Source organism: Papio anubis, chromosome 14 (genome assembly GCF_008728515.1).
Source record: "Papio anubis isolate 15944 chromosome 14, Panubis1.0, whole genome shotgun sequence".
In the NCBI taxonomy this organism is placed as follows: Eukaryota; Metazoa; Chordata; class Mammalia; order Primates; family Cercopithecidae; genus Papio; species Papio anubis.
Window position 1 is genome coordinate 39,163,635 of NC_044989.1, and position 20,676 is coordinate 39,184,310.

At 34.0% G+C, this 20,676-nt stretch overlaps 2 protein-coding genes across 3 annotated transcripts in view; one reads left to right on the forward strand and one right to left on the reverse strand.

The window, feature by feature from the left end:
* Nucleotides 1–16,511, forward strand: part of ARHGEF33 (Rho guanine nucleotide exchange factor 33) — a 134,006-nt gene extending 117,495 nt beyond the window's left edge. Inside the window, exon 20 of the transcript XR_002516614.2 lies at nucleotides 10,296–16,511. The gene's annotated coding sequence lies outside the window, so the exon portion shown is untranslated. The remainder of the gene's footprint in view (nucleotides 1–10,295) is intronic.
* The window catches only part of SOS1 (SOS Ras/Rac guanine nucleotide exchange factor 1), a 164,094-nt gene that overhangs the window by 24,679 nt on the left and 118,739 nt on the right, over nucleotides 1–20,676 (reverse strand). For both annotated transcript variants that reach the window (XM_031655088.1, XM_031655087.1), the window contains exons 9-17: nucleotides 17,900–18,027; nucleotides 16,458–17,113; nucleotides 8,646–8,727; nucleotides 7,752–7,874; nucleotides 7,345–7,448; nucleotides 6,006–6,228; nucleotides 4,454–4,573; nucleotides 983–1,145; nucleotides 367–484 (exon numbers count right to left, since the gene is read on the reverse strand). In XM_031655088.1, coding sequence (XP_031510948.1) covers nucleotides 367–484; nucleotides 983–1,145; nucleotides 4,454–4,573; nucleotides 6,006–6,228; nucleotides 7,345–7,448; nucleotides 7,752–7,874; nucleotides 8,646–8,727; nucleotides 16,458–17,113; nucleotides 17,900–18,027 — 1,717 coding nt within the window. The remainder of the gene's footprint in view (nucleotides 1–366; nucleotides 485–982; nucleotides 1,146–4,453; nucleotides 4,574–6,005; nucleotides 6,229–7,344; nucleotides 7,449–7,751; nucleotides 7,875–8,645; nucleotides 8,728–16,457; nucleotides 17,114–17,899; nucleotides 18,028–20,676) is intronic.

Sequence of the window (20,676 nt, forward strand, 5' to 3'; positions counted from 1 at the left end):
GTGTGGGCCCAAAGACACAGCAGGCACACTATGATTTTTAGCCATGTGAAACTGTTTACAAAAATGGTTATAAATATGCCTCTGCTGTATTTAGTTTATTAAAATTCAATTAAAAAGGCTTTTATAAATATAAAAACACAAGTATTATATAATATCTAATGGCTGCCTAAGATGAAAATAGAAAATGAAATGTATATTAAACTTGACCTTAAGTCTTAATGAGAAAAATTCTAAAGGGTTTCAGGTGCTAAATATTGGTCAGACAAGTATTTTCTGCTGGCATATTACACATGTAATTATTCAGTCATTTAATGAAATAAGTGTTTTATCCAGAAATGCAATAAAAATTCAGAAAGAAATACTTACCAAAGAAAGGCACACATGGTGGATTAATAGACCTGAGTTTTGCCAAATATTTCTTATAGTGATCTTCACTCAATTCATGAGCTTCTTCTAAAATTTTCTTCTGGCGACTTGGTATTTGCTATAAGGAAAAAAAAAATAGGAGGCATAAGTTTAAAAAAGGAATCAAAGGTCTTGTCAAAAAAAAAAAAACTAGGCTAACAGGCCCAAATACAACAGTATCAATTCGATTTTATGACTGTAACACTGCTTTAAATAAATTATCTTCATAGACCTCAGTATAAACTTAAAGTGTGTGTGTGTGTGTGAGAGAGAGAGATCTAGTTTATCATGTCATTCCTTACACAATTATGTGAACATTTAATTTACATTATCTTACAAATTAAGTGCCAAAAGTTTTTTCTTCTTCTACCTTAGGCTGGGACCTGTGAATACATTTTAATAGGAATGTTTAATTTTTAAAAAGCAACCAATTCATTACAAAACTTAGATAGTTCAGTCTTTTAATCTCCTGAAAAGACAAATGACACATTTAAAAAGTAAAGATAATAATTGTTAAAAATCTAATGTTTATAATAGGGAATGAAAGTTCATTTTAAAAACACATGTAGAAACCTACCTCAAACGTGTGGTCTAGTCTGTAAACAGGTGAGGAATTCATAGCACTGACAACCTCAAGGACACCATTAAAGTTGTTCAACTCTTGAAAGACTTGTAGAATCTCAATTATTCGACTCACCACAGCTACTCTTTCTTCTAAATTTTCAGTTTCTACAATACATCTGGGAATTAAAAAAAAAAAAAAAAGTGAACTAAAGATTCTAGAGTTTTTCCAATAAAGTTATAAAGAATTTAGTAAATAAAATAATGTAGAGAGTGGGGGCAGGTGGCTATAGTATAACTACTATAGAGAAGACACATTCAGGGTGACTGATAGAAGGAAGGCAGTGCCTCCAGTGAGGCATACTGCTCTTTTCTGTTTTCTAGACTGGTACAGTCAAACAATCATTTTCCTACTGTATTTGGTGCATCCTCTATTAGCATTAGAATTAACTGGTGAGGCTACTATCTTGTGGTATGTATGTAAGTCTTTGTGAGGTCTTTGTGATATGGGTGTATTCTAGTAGAATTCAAGAATTAGTGATTAATGCTCAATTTCTTTCTTTCATATATAATTGGCTGCATACATTTCTAGGAACAGCTCTGTTCCTATGTTTCCTACATTTCTAGGAACAGCATTAACTGTAATGGCAAAAGCCACAATTACTTTTGCACCAACCTAATATATAATTGCATTGAGATTCTGGACTTGTGGTATGATAGTATGAGTTTCACTGAGTGAAACTGGTAAAAATTATTAAAACACACAAACACACACATGCACATGTACACACACACATTTAAAGTCTCTAGTAATGGCCCTGAGAGCAAATGGCAAAAGAAACATCTATTCAGGAATATCTACAAAAATTTGGTAAGAGAGGGAAGAGAGTCTGGTATTTGAACCAAGACTGGTCCCTCCCTCCTTTCTCCCAGCTCAGTAAGGGTGGACTGAGCATCTACTCCAGATTCCTGCAGTCAAGAACACCTAGCTCCCAGTGAGGTACAGGAGCAGGACTTTAGTTTTCTCATCCTGTCCCTGCTGCCTGTTGCTGAGGCCAAGTCCCAGTTGAGTGCAGCTGAAACGTGGGAAGACCCTTCCTTGCCCAACTTCCACTTACGGAATGGAGACTCTACCTTGGGTATGATATTTTGAGAATACTGAGAAAAGAGCCCTTCCTCTGGTTCCTGAAGGCGTGCTTCCATGCCAGAAGAGGCAGGTAAGGAGACCTCAGGCTACAGTACCATCGTCTGCCACTCCACCTGCTCAACCAAGCTCCTAGGGCAGAAGTGTCACTCAGAGAAAAGCTTGCCATTATCCCGAGCCTCAGAGCCCTGTTTCAAACAGATAGCTCCTATTCTTGTCATTTGCAACAAAGTATAAAGTAGTTTAAATTTAATGGTGCCCTTAAGAACAGAGGAAATTGTGGTGAAAGGCAATGGGGAAGAGATTTGTGGATCTAATGAAGATACACCCTAGACTGTAAGCAGAGTAGTTTGCAGGGGAGAACTAGGAAATAAGACAACTGAGAGAAGCCCTCCTGGGGTCAGAACAAGTATGAAACAGAAATCTCAGAAAACCATTCCTTCAAAGGAGCCACAATCTGATTGCATTATTTTGTATAGCATTTATGCCACCAGGAAATTGTTGAAAACATCAGAGCAATCAGCTGGCAAATTGTGGAGTTTCATAGCTGGGTGTGTGTGGTCAGGGAAGGAGTGGATGGGTCTTTCCAGTACCACTGCCACGCAATAAGAATCCCTGGAAAGGGGGTTGGGGAATGAGGAGCAGCACTCAGAGTTGCTACAATATATTATCTGAAATGTCAGGTTTCCAACAAAAACAGATGAGGTATGCAAAGAAATAGAAAAGTATGACTCTTACAGCGGGGTGCGGGTGGGGGAGGGGGGAAGGAACAGAAACTACCTGTGAGAGCAACCAAATGTCAGATTTAACAACAATAACAAAAAAGATTTCTAAGTAGCCATTATGAATATGGTTACAGAATTAAAGGAAAGCATGAAAAAGAAGGAAAGGAAGGTGTTGATGACAATGCGCATCAAAGAGAGGATATCATTAAAGAGATAGAAACTATAAAAAGGAACCAAATGGAAATTCTGGAATTAAAAAGTACAATAACTGAAATAAAAAACTTACTGGAAAAGCTCAATAGTGTATTTGAACTGAAAAAAAGTATTAACTTGAAGATAGAGGTATTGTTCAAAAATGAAGGTAAAATAAAGATTTTCCCAGAAAAACAAAAACTGAGAGAATCTGTTGCTAGCCGACCCTCCAGAAGAAATACTAAAGGAAATTCTTCAGGCTGAAAAGCAAGGGATCCCAGATGGTAATTCGAATCCACACAAAGATCACCAGTAAAGGTAATTGTGTAATTATTAAAGACATTTTGTAAATGCATATTTTTTTCTCATTTCTTCTCATAACTGACTTAAAATAATATAAACACATTGTTGAGTTTATAACATAGAAATGTAATATATGTGTAATATGTTGCCAATAATACACAAAGGAGGTGGGTGAGAGCAAAGCTTTAATGGTCTAAGAGTATGATGACAAATGGTAAAGTAATAACTGTAGCAATGTATTGTTTGATTTGCATTATTAATAAGATGTAATATGTATAACAGTACCACAAAAAAGGGAGAAAGGGAATAGAGCTACATAGGAGTAATATTTCTATATATCACTGGTATGAAGCTACTGTAAGTCTGAAGCTGATTCTGACAAGATGTGTGTGGTAAACTCTAAGGCAACCAGGCAACCATTAAAAGAACCTCAAAAAAAGTTAATGAAAATAATTAGTGAAACTAAAATGCTACAGTAGAAAAACATTCAACGTTTTCTAATGAAAAATATTGTCATTTTCATTCAATGAAAAACAATTACTAAATAAAGGAGGAACAGAGGAAAAAGACATGAGACATATAGAAATAAAATTGCATTGGTCAGGAACAATGGCTCATGCCTGTAATCCCAGCACTTTGGGAGGCCAAGATGGGTGGATCACTTGAGGTCAGGAGTTCAAGACCAGCCTGGCCAACATGGTGAAACCCCGTCTCTACTAAAAATACAAAAATTAGCTGGGTGTGGTGGTACACGTCTGTAGTTCCAGCTACTCAGGAGGCTGAGGCCTGAGAATTGCTTGAACCCAGAAAGCAGAGGTTTCAGTGAGCTGAGATCATGCACTGCACTCTAGCTTGGGCAACAGAGCCAGACTCTGTCTCAAAAAAAAAAGAAAAATTAGGTGAGTGTAATATCACACACACTGTAATCCTGGCTACTCTGGAGGCTGAGGTGGGAGGATCGCTGGAGCCTGGGAGGTGGAGGTTTCAGTGGGCCGATGTTGTGCCACTGCACTCCAGCCTATGTGACAGAGCAAAACTCCCTCTCAAAAACAAAAACAAAATTGCATTGAAATTCATAATATAGCTGACAGCTATAAAATGTAAGAATGCTAGGAATACTTACTTCTCAAACCACAGAGTGAGGTTGGTGGTATGTCGAATCATTTTCAGAAGATTAGGAGAGTTAATTTCTTTGTCTTCTTTTGTCCACACACTTCCAACTAATTCTGATGGCTGTACAGCTCTAAAATCATCAATACATAATTCTACATGACACTTTTTCCTCTAATATAGACACTGTTTTATTAAGTAAAGGAGATAGATTAAAAACTAAACTCTCATATGAACTTTCCTCTTACACCAACAGAAAGGTTTGTGAAAACAAGGTATAACAAAAAAGTATAATTATGCATATTTCCTTATGGATTTTTTAAAACTTTTTTTTTTTTTTGAGATGGAGTTCCACTCTTGTTGTCCAGGATGGAGTGCAATGGCACAATCTTGGCTCACTGCAACCTCCACCTCCCGGGTTCAAGTGACTCTCCTGCCTGAGCCTCTCGGGTAGCTGGGATTACAGGTGCCCGTCACTAAGCCTGGCTAATTTTTTGTATTTTTAGTAGACAAAAGGTTTCACCATGTTGGCCAGGCTGGTCTCGAACTCCTGACCTTGGGTGATCCACCTGCCTTGGCCTTCCAAAGTGCTGGGATTACAAGAGTGAGCCACAACGCCCGGCCTTTAAAAACTGTTTTTAAAAACTATTTTTATGGAAATACCTGTGTACTTTTAGTGTTGCTTTATAGTAGCATTTTGCTTTGGGCAAGGTTGAGACTCCTCCATAGTATCTTTTCCAGCATTTATAAACATTATTAATAAATTAGGGTGACAAAGTAGACATTTAAGTAATGATATCTGTTATAAATCAGTTCAAAGAGGGTACAGTAATCAATGCAATTCCTACATCTTTTTTTTTTTTGGTCTAAAGGAGGAGAGGAAAAAAACCTACCACAAAAGGGTCCTAGGAAATAAACAAAATAGATTCTAATACTGTAATTTTCAGAAATATGATTTTTAGTGGGAGATCTATAAATTTAGCTTATTTTCTCATTTAGCTATTAAAAAATGAATAATTTAGTTTAAGATTCTAAATAGTCCCCATTTAAAATCAGAAGGACATTTTTGAGATAATTATATCAATGTAGTATGATAAACTAAAAAAGACTATAATGGCTATAAGTTCACAATAAAGCAGTAGCCAACATTTATTGAGCCCTTACTTTGTGCTAGGTACTGTACATATATTGACTTTCAAACCTCAAAACAGCCCCAGGAGTACGTACTATCAGTAGCCCCATTTTACTCTTGAGGAAAATAAGGGGCAGAAGGATAAAGTTACACAAGGAGGTTAAAGTTGCCCAGGGTCAGCAATTAGTAAAGCCAGGATTTGAACCTACCCTTACCAACTAGGGGTGACCACAGAAAGACAGAAGGTGTAAATTCAGCTGGAGGGACCAAGGGAGTGAAAGAACAGGAAGTGCCTGCCTGGCCTCATTACTAGACACTTCATGTACGATTTCAGTTAAGTCTTAGGACAACCCTGTAAGGCAGAAATCAGTATTTCATTTTAAAAATTCACTCTTTTGAAATGATTTTTCAGCTTGAATGTTAAAGTACATACCGGTATAGATCTGATTCAAGTAAAGTGAGTTGTCGAGCAATTTCTATTGGGTGTAAGGTGAGCAGGTCGAAAGTCTCTATGTGCCCAGGTCTGCTTATATGCCACTCAACTGTGGGAGGTGAACTCTGAAATGTAATATTATGACCTGGTCCATTGTCTCTTGCAATTTTTTTCCTTTGGATTATTTTAGTGATGGATTCAACCCATTTTTTCATTGCTTTACCTGCAATACATTATATTTTAAATAACATTTAAATATTCTTTATTTAATATTTTTTAAATGGTTTAAAATCACACAGATGATACCTGAACGTATCTTTGCTATAAAAAGTTCAAATGATCAAAATGAAAAATACAAGTTCCCTTTTTCCATTTCCCGGCCCCCATCCTAATCTTACTCTTCTCCACATGGGTAACCACTGTTAGTAGCCTGGCACGTGTTCTTCCAGATCCTTTCCAAATAAAATTAGAAAGTACTTAATTTGTAGAGATTGTCCACCCCATTGTTCTGATCTTCAGTTTAATGTATTATTTTATAATCCTCCAAAAGGTATATCTTATATAAATCACAAGATTTATAAGGATAGATTATACACACTATTAATCTAATTCACATTGCATTTTATAAACCAATAAATATCAGTGCCAGAGGACTGATTCCTTCATTTTTAGTGTGAGTTTTGATGTGGCTCTGTTTTGTATTGTACATTTAAAGTACTATTATTTAACTATTTTCTGATTATCATTTAGAGCATACAAAGGAAATAAAAATAAGTTTGTCTAAGACATCCTTAGAGCTATACACTCATATAATCTTTAAAACTAGAAGGAAAACCTTGGAGATCAACAAACCTAGCTCCTCATGTTATTGATAAGAAAACTGAAGTCTAAAGAATCTAAGTGATTTTGCCCAAAGTCACATATCTGATCAGTGGTAGTGTTAGACACAAACTCTCAATTTAATCCACTCTGCTTCCTCCCTGATTCTCTCTATTCACCTGTGGCCCACTCGACCTCCATCAGTGGTGTTATAATGGCACAACGTAATTCCCAAACGCCCTCATACTTTGGGATATGTATGAAGACTTGGCTTAACCAACTCTTAAAATAATCAGTAAGTTGATTCAGTAAATGAAAATACATTGGATCAACAGGGTGACTGTTGAGCAATTTGCAGGTCTAAATGTTGTTTGATGAAAATTTTTAACTTTTTCAAATGGTTATGCTGGTACTATTATAAACATCTCGTATTACTGAACCACAATAACATCAATTGATAGTCACCGTGTTGGTACTTTTATTACATATAAAACTAAGCACCTAAAAAAAAAAAACATACCTCTTACTGTTCCAATAAATTCTTCCATTCGTTGCAAAAGATATGCATCTCTTTCAAAATCATAGAAGTGGTGCTCTACCCAGTGCCGACATACATTTAATACTCTACAGCATTAACACAGAATTGAATTACATGGGAATCAAACATAAATGTTTATCACAATGCATGGTACAGTACAAATGAAAACACAGTAACTCTTACCAAATTATTCTTATCAGGGTGCCTAACACTTCCAAAATTCTACATTAAGACTTACACTATAATTTCTGATAACTGCTCTAATTAGTAAATTTAATTTATTAATTTTATTGTCACCCCGCTCCTTGTTTGGGAAAGGTCCTTATATACTTCAACACTAAAATGAAAGTTTGATAAAGACTTATTTGCTTCATTTATTTAATGCTTACCGCAGTTGCACAGGCTGTATATATTCTTTTCTAAATCTTTTCAGTTCTGCACTCAAGGGTTGATCTCCATTCTCTATAGCTATGCGATCAGCTTCTGTTGGCTCAGGCTCTGGAATTTCAAACCTAACATAAAATAGAACAAATTAATGAAAATACTAATTATATCGAGTTATACAAATAGAAAACCACAAATGTTTCCACCTGTCAGCAAAATCAAGAGAATACTGTAAAAAATTACTAAAAATATGCATGTCAGTGTAAATAAGTGAGACTTCTATAATATTAAAGGTTAATAAAATTATTTTTTAAATTTTAAAATAAATTAGTACTTGCCAATATAGATAAAACTAACTACAAACAAAATAAAGACTACATGCAAATTCTAAAACTAAATGTGACTATAAAGTTATGGGACTGATATTCATTTTTGGTCTGTGGAATTACTCTAAATCAGGTGACATAATCACTGTTAAGGGTAATTCCAGAAAAACTGACTGCTCTTTGTTTGGGTACATGAAATATTTTCCTTCCATCACAGTATTTGTTCACTGACAAGCTCCATTTTACTCAACATGAAGTATGTTTGAAAACTTACTTAGAACATCTAACTCATCAAAATTTGAATTTCTCGACTCTAAATTATAAATTTTATATAGATCGTTCTGGAAATTTGAAATTTCAAATACCGAGTTTTCACATACAAAAAATAATTTTTGTATTGAAATAATAAAAGCTAACAAAATAAATGTTCATTTAAGAGATTTTATTTATTGAAAAAGTGCTCGTGAAGTATATTTTAAAGCTCATCTAACATTTCTGAAAAACATAAGATCTTAGCTCAATCTCTTTTTTAACAAAAAATAATGAATTTAAATATTTTTTAAATGGACAGACCTTTCTATTATAAGACTCAGTAGTTCTTGAGGTTTGCAAAAGGATCTGTATGTTGTTAGAAATGTCCGAACAAAATTGGGATCTAAGAAGAAAAAGGAAAAATATCTTATTAAACTCTCTGATTCAAAATGATTAAAACTATTATTTACATTTTCAAAATAGATCAAATAGTCAAGTTTAAAAGTTCCAAAATGTTTTGACAAACAGACTGGGCTTGGTAATGCACTGCTAGCTTAGTGCCTCCGAAATTAGTGGTGAAAACATTGATATTAAAACTTTACATCAACTTATTTCTTGCCCTCTGCACACTGACAAGATGATCTTAAACTCATCGGCCATAGGAATGAGCAAGAAAGAAAAGCAAAGGTAAAGCAGGGAACCAGGCTCCCCTCCCACCTGCTACCAGGATCTCAAAGCATCACCAGTTGGTTTATCTCCCTTATAAAGAGAAAGGCCACAGCAATAACCCATTACTTTTCCTTTCATCAAGATTAGTTTATCTAGGATTACTTGTCTAGCTTTCTTTAAATCATGTTAACAGAGCATACAACTGGAAACTGGAATTTATAAAGTAGTAGCTTAAGTTAAATACAGTTTTTAAATTATTTGCTAAAAATCTCACAACTGCTTAAAGATGCTTACAAATACTTATAAGCTATTAAAACTATTAAATGTGATAGAATATGTTGGTTTGGTCCTATTCCAACCTTTAATTGCCTTTATTTCAAGTAGTCACACTGAGAGGTCAATCATAAATACAGGAGTCTCCAATCCCTTCCATGAAAGGACCTACTTTGCATTCACATCTCCATGAAGTAAAACAAGAAGCTGAGTGTGATCACTCCCACAGGCCTGGCCTACTCCCATCTCTCCTTAACAGTATTCTCCTAAGTTGTGGAGAAAGGCTGCTGTCACTAGCACAAGAGACTTGGGCTGTTGTCTTGTGCATAAAGAGGGGGAAAGACATCTCCCATAATGGGGGGGAAATCACTCACTTCTATAATTCAAATTTTATTAAGGCCCACATTTAATTGTAAATCTTTTTTTTTTTTTTTTTTTTTTTTAAGGAGGGGAAAGTTCAGTAACTTGAATCTTTTATTGGGAGCATTCTTTTCCTATTTGTATTAGGGACTGGTAAACTCCAATAGTAAATTCATAGAGGGTAGCAGATGCCTTTATTTCTGTTAGGCTACATAACATGGGTCAAAGTTTTATAAGAAGCATAATGTCTTTTATTAGCATAGGATTTAGCAAAAGCACAATGTATTTGTTTGGAAAATTTCTATTTAGGCTGATTCTCACTAAGAACCATCCTAGGTTTAGCCTTAAAATAAAATGTTTATAATAACTTTTTCCCCAAAAAGCAAATTCATGGATTTATCATAAAACAGAAATATACTTCCAATCTATTGATATATGTGGTCATCGAGATAATAACTGATTTAAATATCAGACAACCCTGAATTTAAAATAATACTATTTTAAGTTAAAGAAAGATTTACAGGATAAAAATACATTGGTTTTAAATGTCCCCTTCTTCGTTAGCTTTATGCCTTCTGAGGCTAGAGTGGGTTACTGATAAAAGTAATTTAAATACATATAATCCTTTAATAATTTCCTCTCTGTTGGTATTTTATTGTTTGTCTTCAGTTACAGAGTTCCTCAAAAGTTAAAGACTAATGTCTCATCCAGAAGAAAAGATATTAAAACAGAAGGCTGTACAAGATTTTAATACAGAGATTTTTATCGGTTTCATCACAATCTTCCCTTTCAAGAATCTTCTTCCTGTTCTGCAAATCTATTTGTAAGGTGAGGCTACTCAAAACAGCATGTTTAGGAAGCAAAAGCAGTGGCCACTAGAGAGATGCTGAGTTGTCACTGTTGGAGAGAGCCCACACCCGCAGTACAGAGTATTCCAAGCATCCTTGACCTGTGTTCCAAATTTAGGGTACCCTCTCCCTTTTTAAAGGAAAAGTTTATTTCAGTCTAAAAATCTAAAATCAACAGCCACATCCATATTTTCTCAAATGCCATGAAAATCAGGCTAAAAATTTGAGGGACATCAAGGGGAATTTTAAGTTGAAAAACAGAATAAAAGCAAGTTCTAAGTGACTTAAAGTATGTTTTAAGAAAACTGTGGCTATGTTTAAAGGCAAGCTATTTCTAAACAGACTTTTCATCTTCTTAAGCCAAAACTTCTGGCCATTTGAGCACTTTAGTAATTGATTATAATGCTGGGAAAGCCATGATGTGTCTCATTGCCACAGTCAAATGGGATCATACCAATTCTTGGTCTGTTATGTAACATTCTCAAAGAACTTTGACATAACTTATTTCCTATGATTTCTGTGAGGTAAGCAGGGCAGGAAGAGATGGAACTAGACTTATCTACGGTCATACTGTAGAGTGGCAGAGACGGACCCCGAACCTAGATCGTGTGATTCCTGATTTAGTGCTCTTTTCTATCATATTGTTTAACCTCCCTGGATTAAAGAAACCCTGAAAGTTTCCACAGCTGTGAGATCTAAATATAAACAATTAAACCATGAGTCATATAACCACTATAGAAATTTACATGAATGATTAATTCAGAATGTACCTGTACTGCTAATCTTGGTTAAAGGCACCAGAAAGTCACTGAAAAATTAGCAGTCTAATTGTGATTCTGTAACTCTTGATCAGCCTTCTTCTAGATTTTAGGAATTAACAGCTGTACCTTCCTGTATACTGTACAGGGGTTCTGCAGCTGGCAGTGAAATAAACACTCCCAGAATCTTGACTGTTGTATTAGGTTCTAGAATTGTTTTTAGCTTGACTGGAATTGAGTAGTTTTGCCAAAAAGACAAAAGCAGCAGAAACTAAAAACAAACCAAGAAAATCTGGCAAAAATTTAAGTACTTTCAAAAAATATCTTAAAGGCTGCATATAGTCCCAGGCTTGTATTAATTTATATTCTATTTTTAATCTAAACCAATGAAAAATTGCTAATGAATGAAAAACATATTAAGAAGACAAAATACTTATATTTGAAATTTTACAAAGAAAAGCATAAAAATTCCAGATGTTATTTTTATTTCTATTGCCTCAGTTTCTCCATTTCAATGACTGTAACTAACCACTGGAGACCTTTATCTTACTGATGATGTAAAGAGCTAAGATAATATAAACAAACACCCATCAATAAGGACAGGTTATATAATTTTGAAAGAAAACAGAGTACCTAGTTCCATTGATTAGGCAATGGGAAAAGCTAAGTTTTATACTGCCGTTGTTAGTTGTGGAGCAGCAGTTATCTACCCATATTCTAAAACCATGTTGCAGAGAGAGATGAAAGGTAAACACATGAAAATACAAAAGCCAGTCTGGGTTTGGCTTTAAAACATAAGCAGGAACATATAATCATAGTAAAAAAATTAAAAACAGCCCATTTTTATATTTTCCTTTCTGTTTATCACTTGCTTGTGGAGATAATTCCACAAAGTTCTTTCTCAAACATGACCTCCTGATGGATTTCAATGTGGTCAACAACCAAGACTTTTTCTACAGTTTTTCCCCCTCATCATTAGAGATAACATTACTCTGCTACTTGACTCTCAAATCTCTGTGCTAAGGTTTCCACCATGTTCACTAGTTGCTCTGCTTTCCCAAATCAAAATAGCTAACTCTATATAAATACCTGCCACTCTACCATCACCAACCTGGTTTAGGTCCAGGTTATTTCAAACAGAAGCTGGATTTATTTTTTTCTGCTGACCTTCTAGCTGTCTCCGTTTTCCTCACTATAAAACCATTCTTCGATATTTTACTGCACAATACTTCAAAATTTCAGGAACTCAAGAGTATACCTACATTAGTGTTCAGAATATAGATGGGAAGTGATAATCCAATCCTTTTTCCTTATGTGCCTATTTTGATTGACACTTGACATTTTATTTGACAAAGTCAATGAACTTTGTATTTATTACATAAAGAAGTTACTTATATAAAAGACCACCCTACCCCCAACCACCATAGTAAAACACTGTTATAATCAGGATGTCTGTTCATGTGATAATTCTCCCTTTAATGCAGCCATTTAAAAAGCTACAAGAAACAATAAGCTCCTCAACAAGGACTTATAAACAATCAGTCTTGAATTCCTTAAAAAAGGAAACAGACGCTATGCTGACGCACAAACACTTTTTAAAAAAATCAGAGAGTACAAAAATAGAACAGCGCTGCCCTATAGATAAAAAATTGTTCAAAAGATCTCAGCTTATATAGGACACAAACTCAAAATAAATCTAATTCAGGTTTTTGAGGCTTTTCCATATGAAGGTATAAAATAGCAGTAAATACTTTAAGCAAAAATATCTTCTGGCTTAAGTTTTTTCAATGCCATCTTCTGTAAAAGAGAAATTACCATGCAAGGGAAACACCTTTTCGCTTACTTCAATATGCAAAGCTTTTATTTCCCATAAAATGTCAATTCTGAATTATTATCCTTACTTCAGGGTCATCTCATTTTTCTAAAATAGACTACCAAACTGGACACAGCACCACCTATCATTTCTCTACTTATGTTGTTTTAGGTCTCATTAATTAACTTGTACTTTGTTGCCTACAACAACTCTGTAACAGAAGTGAAATTCCTACTCTCAGCTTTTTATTTGTGCATATTGCTTTGTGCTTTCTTACTTAGGATAATAGTCTCTTCATACCATTGCCAGATTTAGAATGATCCATCCAATTGGATAATTTTTCTCCTAGTTTTTGGGACAAATCCCAAAGTTCTGATATAGTTAGCCAATTATGATACAACCAGAAACACTGAATCTGAGAGACAAGTTATAAATTAGATTCCACGTAAGACCCTGTTGCAATCTTTTAAACAAGTTAACCACTTTCTAATTCACCTAAATTTAAATTTTTCTTTCCACAAAGCTTTCCCTTTACAGAGCAAACTACATCAATAGACTAATGATTGGGTTTTGTAAAAAAATAAAAAATAAATAATGATCAGTATCTATACATAAAAAATCTATGCATTCCAATGGAAGTGTATCTATAGTCAGAGCTTACCTATATCCTATTTCAATAAGAAAAAAAAAATTACTGACAATATCTTCATAGTATACACGTTTGCCCAGAAACGAACAAGCCATTTACATTATTGGCAGTTCAAACCAAGGAAGTTATTTATTTTTTATGAGCTCACATCTGTACCAGATTCTTTTACTTAATTATTAACACATATAATTTAAAAATTACAACATATTCTATTCATGAAAACAATCACCTTATATGAGTCAATGTAACATGGTAGAACGTATACTCTATTTAGAGTCAAGAAACCTAATTTTTGACTTGTTCTGGAATTAACTGGTAATAGAACTTCTAGCAAATCATATAATCTTCAGGGGCCTTGGGATTTGTCTACAAAGTGAAGGCCTGGACAACTCTCTAGACTAGAGATCTATAGCTCCATTTTGTATATTACTGTTAAAATATTTGAGGGATAAAGTTGGCTGACACCACAGTGAAGTCTGAATAAAGTAAGGTTAAACCAGTTTCTCTTCTGTTTTTATGACAATGTCTAACCAAACTATAATAATCTAAAGATGTCTGTAAGTGGTGTCTTATAATATTCATTAACTTTTCTCATGTATTATATCTAATGTCTTTTATTGCAATTCTATATAATAAAATAAAAATGTGTAAGTTAAATGTTAGCTTTGTTTCAGTGTAAGCGACAACCTGTACTGTATGTTCTCCAATAAACATACCTACTAACCAAATCACAAATCCCTTCTTTCTTTGGGGAGGCTGAAGAAAGATGAGAGAAGAAGAGCAGACCAACAGTTCTTAAAAACAAATGGTAACTTGATCTGTTACCATTGTAGTGAGGCCTTAAAAGTCCATTTCAGTTTTACAAGTTCATAGATGGTCTATTAAAAACCATTCTATGTTGCCAGTAATAACTTCAGTAACAGGCCTTACAGAATAGTCCAGATAAGCTAACAGTTAACACTAATTTGTGCGTACTGTAAACCACAACTCACGAAAGCTGCTTGTAGACTTGTTTCACCAGTAATATATTTATGGAATAAATTAAAATATTCAGTTAAGCTTCAAAAGAAGACAGAAAAGAAAAATTAAAAAAAACTTAGCCACAACACTTCCAAAACCAACACTGGCCTTTTATTTCTCAAAAAATTATTCGAAGGAATTTTTTAAAAACTTACTTTTTTAAGTAAAATAATCTCATCAACTTAAATTTTCAATACACTTAACTTTGGCAAAGTTCTATAAATCTTGAAATTTAAGTGTTTTATATTTAGTATAAGTAAAAGCACTCAAAATATTACTGTATACCAAAGCTAAAAATTGATACAGAAAAGAAGTATCAGACAGAAATAACTAACAAACCACCATTACAAAGTACCATGTCCACCGACTTTAGCTAACATTGTACACATTAAGGGAAGAAGACTTTCAAGACTACAAGTATCAGCTTGTTCCAGTTAACTCTGCTTTAAAGTGTCCTCATTTAAAAAATAAATAAAAAGCACAGTTCCCCAGAAAATAGTTGTCATTCTTCAGCTGCTTATTAATAATCATAAATTAACTTTGTGAAACATAGCAATTTAGAGAAAACTTTTATCACTCAATAAAGTCTTAGAGAAACAATTAAAAATTTTGTAACTTGAAAATGTTTTCCTGCCCAAATCTCACTGACTTGTGACAGTAAACACTAGTAGTAAGTCTTCTTACAATGCTCTACAGGAAAAAAAAAAAAAAAAAAAAAAATTAAAACTCTTTCTTATAAACACAGATAAAAATCTAAAGATTAATTTTACTACAAATGAGTCTAGGAACCCCAAACAAAGGTACTTAGGATGAAATGATAAAGTTTAGAATGCTTATGTTATAAAAATTCTGTAAGTCCTCTAAGGGGACTTAAAAACCAGGAAAATGTGGCAAGAAGGGCAATTTGAACTTTTATAGCCTTAAAAATCCCTTAAGCAGAAAAGAAGTATTTTGTAATCACAAATTTTGGGTAACTGAATAAAACATTTTTACAGTTGTAGTCTAGATCATAAAGAACAGAGAGAAGGTTGGTGAAGTGCAACTAAATTGGCAGGTCATATTACTGAAAAATTGTACCTCTCAAAAAACAACTTTGTATGGAAAAAAATTACAATAACCTATTTGTTTTTCATGTAAAATCTAGGTAGCCTGTTTACATTTCCTATGGTTTTTTAAATTTTTGGATCAGTATAATAAATACAATGACTATAGACATTTCTAGGTGAAAAATTATAATAAAACTAGAATCCCTGGCTTTCAGAATTGCAACATTTAATATTAAATAATCAGGTTGAGGAGTGGAAACTGAGGGAAAGCAATGCTGTGTATATTTGTACTACCAGTACAATTTTGTTATATTAAAATTTTTGTTTACTTTATAATCTCAGTAATGGAAAGAGAAGAAAGAAAAAAAGATAAAGGAGTAAAAAACTTTTTAGATCCCAATAATGATGAATTATTACTAACTTTAGTCTTGTTTCTTCTCTTTCTAACTGGATAAATTTAGCCAAGTGACCTCATTTTCTCATCTATAACTGATGGTAAGGTTTAAAAAAAAGTATGTAAGTATAGTAGAAAAAGTAAAACATTCCAAAGAAATACAAACTGATGGTATTTTTAGTCAAAGAAAAGAGGTCTTTGGTTGTTAGTTTCTTTTCTATTTTAGGAACAATAACCCACGCAGGAAAGAAAATCAGTTTGAAGCAGGAAAACAAAAGTGACAGGCAACTTCGTATTTCTTACCTGCGTACATGTGGTACGTAAGCCTCTCTATAAGTTTAATAACAGTTCCTGCTTTGATAATTGGAATTCCAGCCTTGGGCTGCATGTTCTCTTCAAATATAATATTCTCTTCAGAGTCAGGCTCCGCAAATCTATAAACATCAGCACTAGGCAGCCTCATCTGCTCCTCTTTCTCTTCCTGTAGCATTGTTACATCAAGCATCCTTTCCAGTGTACTCCGGTACTGTAAAGATATCAATGCTGCCATCCAATTGTTTTTCTCTTCAGCGGACTTGGCAGAAAATATAACACTATTTTCATCTTTTAAAATTATTTCAAAAGCATGCTTGTATTCATTGGTGTCATCTTTATCATTAATTTGTACCTTTCGCATAAAAAACTTTTCTTTAAGACGATATTCTGCATTGCTAGCACCAGGAAGTCTTGGCTGCCCATGATTTGATTTACAGCAAATCATTAAGCCATCAAAGAGAAATATGTGTCTCTCATGTTTGGCTCCTACACGTGTAAGAGTTCCTTCCATTATAAATTCATTGCAACACTGTCCAATGTCTTTTCCCTCCCAACCATCAATATTCTTCTGAATCTCATTCATTTTCTTGATTGCTAGTTGTTTCCCCTTCATTTGTTGACTATAAAACCGACATGCAGATTCACTAGAATAAAGAAAAAGGCATTATTAATACACAGATGACAGAAAACCTAGAGTTCACGTAAATAAGGGAAAGTGTAAAAGTTAGATTTTTACAAGTCTCACTGAGAAAGGTATTCACTAATTCCCCAAATAGATTAGTATTACACAATTATACAATTTTGAAAATTAAAGCAACCTAGAAATTTTTTCAGTGTTCTAAAAAGTACAATGATTGTTGACAAAATTCTACTCTATAAATGTAACTACAAAATGATTATTTCTATCTTGGCTACTAAATATTTAGAATGACAAAAAGTAGTCCAAGACAGTAAAAAAAAAAGTAATTTGAAAGATTAAAATAAATTATTTAGAAGGGTTTAAATGGACAAGACCCAAAGCTAAAAACATGTAGCACATATTATAATTAGGAAAGTGGAAGCAATGTTATCTGAATTAATGCCTCAAGTTATATAATCCCTAAAATAAAGGACACTAATAATTTTACTCTGACAGAACAACGATGCCAACATAAATCTACCCAATACATTTTACTCTGTCTCTCCCTTAGCTTACCAGTTGACTCTCAGGAGGTCCTGTCTGGGAGTATGCAAGGAAAATGCACAAATATGAAAGGTTTTTCAAACAATAACAATTCTCTTGGCTTTGATGTCACTTCCTCTGAAAGACCAGGCTTGTCACTACAACTATTTTCTTCATTGTTTACTTGAGGAGGGAACTGGGATCCCTGAATTTACACCACAATATTCAGGGTAAAAAGAAGGATATTTTAAAAAGTAAAAATATTCACCTCAGTCTTCGTTTTGCAAGACTTTTAGAACATATTTTTTCCATACCACTCTGAACATTAAGCAAAGCTGTTATTGCTTGTTTTAAACATTCCTTGTCTTCTTGATCTTCACTTTTTTCTTCTAACTGCTGTAAAGCCAAAATGACAAATCTGAACCAGTAGTACACTTTCGGATAGAATAATAATAAGCTCATTTAAGGATAAAAATAACATTTATTCAACTGTCACCACAATAAAAATTTTAAATGTGTCATTAAATATTCTTTTTAAAAGTGTTTTTCTTGTGTGTTACTATTAATACACAACCAAGTTTTCTACCTTAAAAGACCAAGATTAGCAGTTTTAAGATGGGTTACATCTTGCGACAGGCAGTAATATGTAGTTTCTCAAGGTGCATACCACTGAAAAGAAATGGGGAGCATAATTCATCTATTGAATGATCACAGGAGTTAGCATAGCACTAAGCATGTAGAGGAGGTTTTTTTTTTTAAGTGTGGAATTTTGTCTTAGGTTTCTGATCCCTATATTACTGTTATATAATATTGAGATGATAAGGAAGATAAATATACAGAGAAGGATGCAATATAATAGAAGGAATCTCAATTACAAAACCTAGGATCAAATTTTGACTCTACTGCTGTGTGACCTTGGGGCAAGAGACTTGATCTCTGCGCCTTACTTTTCCCATTTGCCAAATAAGGCTTATAAAAAGCCTACCCTGCCTACTTTTAGGGGTTGTTATTAAAAACCAAAGCACTTTGTAAATGGTAACACACAATGTAAATGTAAATGGTTTTCTTTGTAATTACACTACAGAATTAACATTAGTATAATAAAGAACTTTGTTCATATCCACATTAAGATTTTGAGTAAAGCTGCAATACACATATTTATGAAACTCAAGCGTATTTTCTATTACTGGCAAATATCTATGTCAGACAAAGTCTGTATTTAACAAGAACTTAGTCATCAATAACTAATTATCAATACAGTAAGGTGGCTATGATTCAAGCAAGCAATTAACAGATGTATGAGTGACAATAATTCAGTAACTGAAATCTTCTAAACCTGTTCCTGGTTACCAAAAGGAAAAGTTAAGAAATCACATATTGGCTGGCTGCAATGGCCTATGCCTATAATCCCAGCACTTGGGAGGCCCAGGTGGGAGGATCGCTTGAGCCTAGGAGTTTGAGATACCATCTATTAAAATAAAATAAAATAAAATAACATTTTATCAATAGAGTTTTCATCCAACAATTTAGGAATACCTACTCTCTACCATAAACGAAAAGACTTGAGATATACAATCATAAAATATTCAAAGTGATTTATAAAGAAGTTTATTTTTCTTTTAGATGGAGTCTCTGTACCCCAGGCTAGAGTGCAGTGGTGCAATCTCAGCTAACTGCAACCTCTGCCTTCTAGCTTCAAGCAATTCTCCTGCCTCAGCCTCCCAAGTAGCTGCGATTACAGGTGTCTGTCACCATGACTGACTAATTTTTTTTTTTTTTACTTTTAGTACTGATGGGTTTTCACCATGTTAGCCAGGCTAGTCTCAAACTCCTGACCTCAAGTGATCTGCCTGCCTTGGCCTCCCAAAGTGCTGGGATTACAGGCGTGGGCCACCACGCCTAGCTAGAAGTTTACTTTTCAATTAGCTTCATTATTCATTAGTACATTAGTACTTTACGGATTTTATGTTTTTCACAGGTATTCCTTAAAGGTCAACAATACATTCCTTTCTGCTTCAATTGGTAAAAATCAGTTACACGCATGGGCACACACATACCACATGCACTGATGACCTGTGAAAAGTAAACAGATTTCTTACTTATATTCTAAACCATTTCTATTAAAATTTACTTAAAATACTTTAATGTTCAAATATTCCAGAAGTAATAAATACCATATTGTAATGTTTAATACTTAGCTTTTATTATCCAGATTTCTTACATTCATTATTAAAAACTCACCATACTTTCTACTAGAGGCATAATCTACATTTTTAGGAAAATTTTCAGTTTTAACTGTGTTAAGTAAAAGAACAATTTAGGCTGGGGACAGTGGTTCATGCCTGTAATCCCAGCACTTTGGGAGGCTGAGGTAGGGGGATCACGACATCAGGAGTTTGAGACCAGCCTGGCCAATATGGTGAAACCCCGTCTCTACTAAAAAATACAAAAATTAGCTGGGTGTGGTGGTGCACACCTGTAGTCCCAGCTACTCGGGAGGCTGAGGCAGAAGAATTGCTTGAACTCAGGGGGCAGAGGTTGCAGTGAGCCGAGTTTGTGCCACTGCACTCCAGCCTGGACAACAGAGCAAGACTTCGTCTCAAAAAAAAAAAAGAAAAATTTATTCATAACAATCTCAACATAAAAAGGGTAATGAAAGATATTTTCCAAAGGATTAGAGACTTTAAAAGTGTACACATTAATAAAAAACTCAAATATCTTTTATTCATAGTATGGTTCTTCGATATGGCCAGCTAAAGAAAGCCAATGGCCAGGTGTTCATTAAGAAAGATACTAGGTTATTAACAGATATTACTGGGAGGCTGAAGGCTGGAATCCAGGTAATCTCTCAAAGTACCTTCTGTCCCTATCATTTGAAACTATTTGCCTCTCACATGGCAGAATTCTGGGAGACAAATAAAATGTTACCATGAACATTATCAAGTTTAGTCTTTAAAGCAGCAGATAATCTAACATTGAAAGCTATATACCAGGGGTATCCAATATTTTGGCTTCCCTGGGCCAAACTGGAAGAAGAATTATCTT